General features: G+C 40.3%; 1 protein-coding gene across 2 annotated transcripts in view; it reads right to left on the bottom strand.

Moving 5' to 3' along the window:
- Nucleotides 1-2747: 2747 nt before the first annotated feature.
- The window catches only part of LOC147887513 (uncharacterized), a 30429-nt gene continuing 26087 nt past the window's right edge, over nt 2748-7089 (bottom strand). For both annotated transcript variants that reach the window (XM_087394398.1, XM_087394399.1), the window contains 2 exons: nt 4847-4990; nt 2748-3427 (listed from right to left, as the gene is read on the bottom strand). In XM_087394398.1, coding sequence (XP_087250524.1) covers nt 3155-3427; nt 4847-4990 — 417 coding nt within the window. In that variant the 3' untranslated portion in view covers nt 2748-3154. The remainder of the gene's footprint in view (nt 3428-4846; nt 4991-7089) is intronic.

Below are 7089 nucleotides of genomic sequence, written 5' to 3'. Positions count from 1 at the left end.
TCAAACTTTTCATGTGGAAGTGCTTTGGTGAAGCTGTATGCAACATTGTCATGTGTTGACACAGATCATACTAATCTCTCCTGCATGCAACTTCTCTCTGACATAGTGATAGTGAACCTCAATGTGCTTCGTGCGAGCATGAAACACAGGATTCTTTGCCACTACTATAGCACTCTTGGCACTCCATGGTACTTGGCTCGCTCTGAGGCTTTCTTATTGAGCCTCATCAAGCTCGATTGGTTGAAGTGTTGGATGTTGCTCGATTGGTAGATCAATTACAAGCTCCTTGCCTTTTAATTCTCTGGCAATCTTGGACGTTTGTGCTCTTTCTAATTGACATCCTTGGATTGGGTGGGCCCTTCTCGGTACTAGTCATTGGTGCTTGAGACCAAATGACGACATTGGCATCCAATGAGTTAGGCATCTCAGCCAAGATCTCTCGATAGTCAAGGGATTGATTTCCCTTCTCTGTGCATTGCTCTTAAGCAACTTGGTGTGATCCAATGATAGCTTACATTCGGTCTTGGTGTGACCATGCTCTCCACAGAAGTAACACTAGATTTGTGGTGGTCCTTGGTTTTTCCCTTTATCATTTTTTCGTTGCTTTGTTCGGGTCTTGGTGGGTGTCCATACTCGGGCTTGTTATCTTTTGCTACCTGGTGTACATCTACGATGCGATTTTTACCGTACTAACCCTTGGAATCATCATGCCTAAATTTAGTACAATCGTACAATACTTGGTCTGACAATCATTATTAGTGTGTCCTTTTCAAAAGCACTTATTGCACCATTGCTTATTCTATCTAGATTTACCTCGGATACCCAAATCCTTCGAGGCGTTCTTGAGTTTGGACTTCAACTTGTCACTTAGATAACTTGGTATCTTCTTTATCACTCTCCTCTTGGGCTTGGACTTGGCAAGTCCACTCTTCTCCAATGCTATTGCTCAATTCAATAGTTCTTCATTAGTTTGATAATTGCAAATCCACTTGGGTGCAACCCGTAAGCAACCAAGCATGTAAAGACTTGTCATCAAGCGATGTGCTTAGCTTATTGATGAGGGCCCGCACCCACAAGGCAAATCCTATCATTCTCCTTCTCCTTAACTTCACTCAACTTGGTGCATACATACTCCTTATTAAACTCCTATTTGAACCGCCTGAGAAAGGATTCGAAGTTCGAACACATACTGCCAGTCTTTGAACTACCCAATTGGAAATTGATTAAACCTTTGTTGAGCAGTCTTGGCCAAAGTACAAGGGAAGTAGTTGATATACTCATCCTTTGTTATAGCTCCATTAATGTGGCGACTCGAAGATAACTCTGCAAGTGGCTATAAGAATTTTCTTCTTCAATACCCTTGAACTCCTGGAACTTCACCTTGATGGGTTGCGTAGCTTTTGATTTGACGATCACCAGCTCGAGGCTTCTTGGCTGTGGTCATTCCCTCTCGATCTAGTTAGGACTTAGAACTCTGGATGTCCACTCATCCCATGTCAGCAATTGTCAGTGTGGACATGCATGTGTGCTTTCATGCACCCCGTCATCAAGCCAATTCCTTTGGCCTTGGTATATCCATCAATCGAACACGCCTTCCACCAACAAGAGCTAGTCTTGTTGTTGCACTTGGCTTGATTGGCACATTCCGTCCGTGGTTTTGTTCCTACTTCAACCCTCTTACATAGTCAGGTCTTCTTTGTCTTGTTTGGTTCCAAGGCTCGCTTGGCCTCTGGACTCGATGCAAGACTTTTCATGTCAACATCCGTGCTCATGGCTCGAAGCAAGGACATATGTTGATAGACTTTGGTTACTATGCAATGCATGGTTTTCCCTTTCTCACAATATCTCGAGCATTCTAAGGTGTATAAATCAAGAAGATGTGAGAAAACCTAGAAGCAATAGTGAAAGAATTAAGCTTTCCAAGTTTGTTCACATACCTCGCCATTATATGCAACTAGATGTTGGACACACATTAACAAGAGTATATTTCACAACATATCCTTTGGATGTAATGCATGCCCATGATGTAAATGAAGTTGTAAACTATGTTATCAGCAAGTGCAAATAAGAAGGGTTAATGTCCTAGACTTCCAAAAGTGAATCTGTAGTTTTAGTGATGTCCTTGGTTTGTGTACACTCTTTGCAGTTATCTTTCCTTCCCGAGGGATTCCCTCGTAATGGGATTCTTTTTGGGACTGACCATTCCCTACTAAAAGCTAGCATGCCTCTTGAAAAACATTAAATAGAAGGAAATGAATAAAAAATGAGTCTCTTTGTTTTTCAAAGAATAACTTGTCTACAATTGGCGAAGCAATACAAAAGCACATTATCTCGAAAAAAGGTGGTCGATTAATTTTTTTTAAATCGGTGGTCAACATCTCTCCAATATTAACAAGATGAATTTCATTCATGTGGCTTGCCGAGAGAGAGAGAGAGAGAGAGAGAAGGGGGGGGAAAGAAAAGATGGGATGCAACTAGGAAGAGAGGGAGAGAGAAGAAGGAAGAGAGAGAAAGGGGGAGAAAAAGATGGGATGCAAATTGCAAGTGTAACTTGGCCCAATCATAACAAGTTGAATAAATTCAAAAGGCCTACCTTGGAAGTTGGAAGCTGAGAGAATAAGAAGAAGAAGCAGAGAGAGAGAGAGAGAGAGAGAGAGAGAGAGAGAGAGAGAGAGAAAATGGGGAGAGCGAGAAAGGGAGAGAAAAAAATGGGGACCAAAATAGCAAAAATCCACATCATTTTCCCTTTCTTAAACAGAAACACCTTTACTAAAGCCTTCCCTCCTCAGGGCAAGGCAAGCCAAAAATCAAAATGCTAAATTTTCTCAGCACCTCCAATTAGACCTTCCATGAGGGAAGGCCAACAAAATCCTCTAGTATATGCTATACAAATTGTTTGAAATTCTATTACACGCCATAGCTGCGCCACCTTGTCACCTTGTATAGAAGAGTTACAAAGGTGTTGTTTCCCCTCTTTATTACAAAGCTCGAGATCCCATCATAAAGCTACACACGTTGAGAACAAAGAGCACACGTCTGGCACTTCTGCTTCTAAAAAGGTACTCCCATATACAACTGATCTAAGATTCGTAAATTCGTTTGCCACAATCTTGCTTCAGCTCTCCCCGCTTTCTAATACTTTCGAATAGATCTACTAATATATCTTTTGTGCAATCCAAAATCCGGCTACCATTGACAATAATGATACGAATGAAAGCGCAAAAAGCATTTGATGTGAGCTGTGAGTTGAAAGCTGGGAATGCTTTCCGTTTGCTCTCATTTGTGGAGTCGACGCATCAACCACCTCCTTACTAACCCCCTTTTTCCTCTGTCGAGCTATCCCTGTGGAACCAAAATCAAAATCCCTTGCTTTTGTTGTCCCAGAAGGTTTTTTGTCAAAAGTATCCCTTTGGGCTGCCGTAACCTCCTGCATACACAAAATTACCATCACAAAACTTTGATAGCTCATAACACTCGATTCCCAAGTTGAATGTGAAGACAATGTGAAGTAATGTGCGAATCTTACACTTCCGAACCATTCGAGCAAAATAATAACAGACATTAGGTCGAAAGCAAGAACAAATATGCAGGTTTAGCGATGCTTTACCTAGGTCAGCTACAAATTTCGCCTAAGGCAGTTCATAGAAAACAATCTACGAGACCAAAGGCCTCAAACCAATTGGAAAGCTGCCATGCAAAGAACAAAGCTTGTCTTTCCTGTTTTTGAGGTCTCCAGAAAGCAGCCATATCAGTTTTGCACAGCACATCAGAACTTTGCATTTTAGGCGAAACAACAACTGTCTCCCAATTGCTACTTTCTACTAATATTGGACAAGCCTAAATTATGTCTCACAAATCTGAACACGACACTAGCAATTTCACCAAGATGGCCATGTGCATGGAAACACAATTACAGAGTTCATCTCTGAAAGATGACCGAAAACCATGGTGGTGAAATCTGCCATAGTATACCGAATTTTTTGAAGTGAGCTTAAAACGTAGACATAACACATATAGACGACACTCATGAGATAAATGCTGCATCTTGATCAATACGGTTTGTCTTTGGTCTGATAATTCTAGATTCTGGTCTCTTTGCGCTTGGGCAGTTTCCTGTCCTTCGGAATCGGTATCAGGGGGGCCTACAAGCATCTTATTTTTGTGTCCTTTGGAGTTTCCATCAGTCACTTATTTTCCAGGCTAGTCAGAAAAATCTCGTGAATATCTTGAGTGTGGGCTTAAAGTATTGATAAACCTGCATTACTATCACTCTAGTTTTGTGTCCACATGATAGGCATGTTAGAATTATTGTTATAATTTAGCAGTGACCAATGTAATGTAATAAGTAGGTTAGGGGCACTTTTCCCTCACTTAGAGGTTTTCCCCCCTAACCACAGTTAGTTCACTAACGGTTAGTGAAGGATAAGGTTTTGTCACTTAGACAAAACCTATCGCTCTATTCAGTTGTAACACACTCATCCATTGCAACTATCGTTTTCAGCTCTCTCTCTCTCTCCTATTCCTGCTCTCTCACTTTGCTCTCTCCCTTGTTCTCACAAGGCAGGGGTTCATCCATCCCCTATTTCCTTAAGGTGCCTTGCCAATCATGGTTAGCGTCTGTGCAACTGTGGATTACTTCAAGAGTAAATTTATGCTCCAGGGCTTAAGAAGGGGCTTTTTCAATTCAGCCAGCTGAGGTTCTTTCTTGTGTTTGTAACTTTTACAGAAGGAGAGGGTGTAAGAGGAGATACTATTAAATGTATCAAGCAAAAGAAATGTGGTCGTGAGAAGATACCATCTACAACATATTGCTTCAAGAAAAGAGTAGAGTCATATCTAATCATACCAGCGCCTTTACAATAGTCTGTTGCTCCATGTAAGCCTTTTGGACTTTGTTGATCTCAAGCTTTGATTTGAACATCTCCTCCTCTGCTTCAGCTAGCTTTCTTTCAAAAGAGTTGGAAGTAACCATGAGTTGATCTAATTGTGCCTGAAATCCATCAGAAAGTAAATTACAGTATGGTTAGATCCAACATTCATGTCTCAATTTTATACAGCAGCATCACAAAGAAAAAACCAAGGGATGATTGGAAGGGTCACCAGGATAGGGCAAGGGCTCAGCTGATGAGCTTTACGCATTTATTGCTTCTTTCCTACATCGTCACCTCTAAAGAAGCATTCCATCACAAGATAGTACTCAGACTTTGGGTCTTATAGAAACTGCCTTAAAAGCCCAATAGTAGGGGCAAATGTTCAAACAACAGGTTGTCCAAAGGAAAAGAACACCACAGATCCAAAACGAACCATAACGCATCAAAAAAGGAATCAAAGCCATGGTTGCACGGAATGTTCTCAGCACAATACCAGTACTGGTGCCGTACAGGGAAATTTTTTAAGGTAGGTTAGGTATGTGCCATTGGTTTTCAAACGTGATACATATTACTACATACATAACATCAGACACCTGTGACCTATGTGTAACCTTTAGCCTATACAACTGTACTTTCATGATAGTTTACACATTCACAGAGTTGAACCTTCATCTTGTACTGCAATAACTTATAAAAGTTTCATACAAATGAGTATCATGCATGGACAGGTACAAATTTTAAAGCAAAGAGTAACATGTCGCATATGTCATGTCATCTAAAGTGTCCAGCTATTAGAAGTAAATTTGGACACAAAATAATAAAAACGTGAAACTACATATTTTAGGACTTTTGGTTTTGTTCTCAGGTTTGTGGGTGTCGTACTTACACTAGATCCTATGTGGCTCAACTATGATCAAAGCAAAGCAATAATGCCTTTAGTAAGAGAAATGAGCAATTAATTGCTTGAAGTTCTGAAAAAGTGTTGGCGGACCAATGAAAAACAGCATAGTAGCACATGTTGAAACATTAAATGTTTCAAAACGTCTTATTAACGAGGGGAAGTTTCAAAACTCCACATTGTACTTTATGACCCGGTTCAAATGATGCAAAGCATGCAGCATTTCCATTAAATAGAATTAGTCAACGCATGAAATCATCATACATATATTCTATTATCTACAAAATCCAGACTCGATGTTATTGAATTATTAACTATTTGACAAACAATTTAACGTCTTAAGCCTAGACATTAGCTTATAGATTCCATCGTCCAAGACCCATCCATAACTCACAATCCAGCTTCCAAAACCTCAAAACACATTACAAACAACCCAACCCAAAAAATTTCAAGAGCTAATTACAAGTCTAAATGTAAGATATATATATTAGAATATATCCAATCGTACAAATTAAAATTTTTTATAGAACAACTAGTAGAACAAAGGAAAGAAGGGAGTTTGTCATATCTGTTCCATCAAGCCTGAGGTTCCATGGTTAGCTTCGTGGTGCAAGGACCCTAGACAAAAAGGGCTACGTGAACAAGTTGCTAGAGAGGTAATGAAGGACTTCAAGGGCCATATGCAAGAAAAGGAGGTGCTTGGAGCTTGTGATGTTGCTGGTGTAACTCGTGAAACTTACAACTCTGTTTTTAAAATTTTCAAGTCTGCTATGGAGGAAAAGTATAAGCATATTTTATCCCACTTGGAATGGAATGGCAGGGATTCTTTGTTGGGAAATTCCTTGAGGGCTAAGAATATTTATTGGCTTTGTGAGTTGTTCTAAAGAATCGGTATGAGACTGACAATTCCATGATGATATTGAACCCCTCCAAAACCAACTCAATGCACTTAAGATGGGAGAAGGTGAATAGGTCGAGGAGTTTCTAAAAAAAATCAAGGTGGTTCAGGACAAGTTAGCGGGTCAGACGAGCAGCCCAGAGTGTGGCATTCGTCCTCTACATCCCGTGATGGGCATAGGCTGCAAACCTATCCTCTCGTAGCACATTTTTCCATACTAGTCTCTACTTGGAGTTTGTGGGAGCTAGTTCATAGCTGGCATATTAGTTTCCTTTGTTCTCATTGAGATAAATCTTCTCCCCCATAGGGCAGCATTGAATAGATAGACAGATCCAGGAACATGCCCAAACTCATCCTTTGAAACACAACACAGCATGCAGTTTGAATCACATGATTGCCACTCACAAGGTCAAACCATAAAC

The sequence above is a fragment of the Dipteris shenzhenensis genome, chromosome 23, assembly GCF_047967505.1.
Source record: "Dipteris shenzhenensis isolate YYH24624 ecotype China chromosome 23, Dip_SZ_1.0, whole genome shotgun sequence".
Classification (NCBI taxonomy): domain Eukaryota; kingdom Viridiplantae; phylum Streptophyta; class Polypodiopsida; order Gleicheniales; family Dipteridaceae; genus Dipteris; species Dipteris shenzhenensis.
The sequence above is the reverse complement of the archived record's forward strand: the minus strand, read 5'-3'. Positions and strand labels throughout refer to the sequence as shown.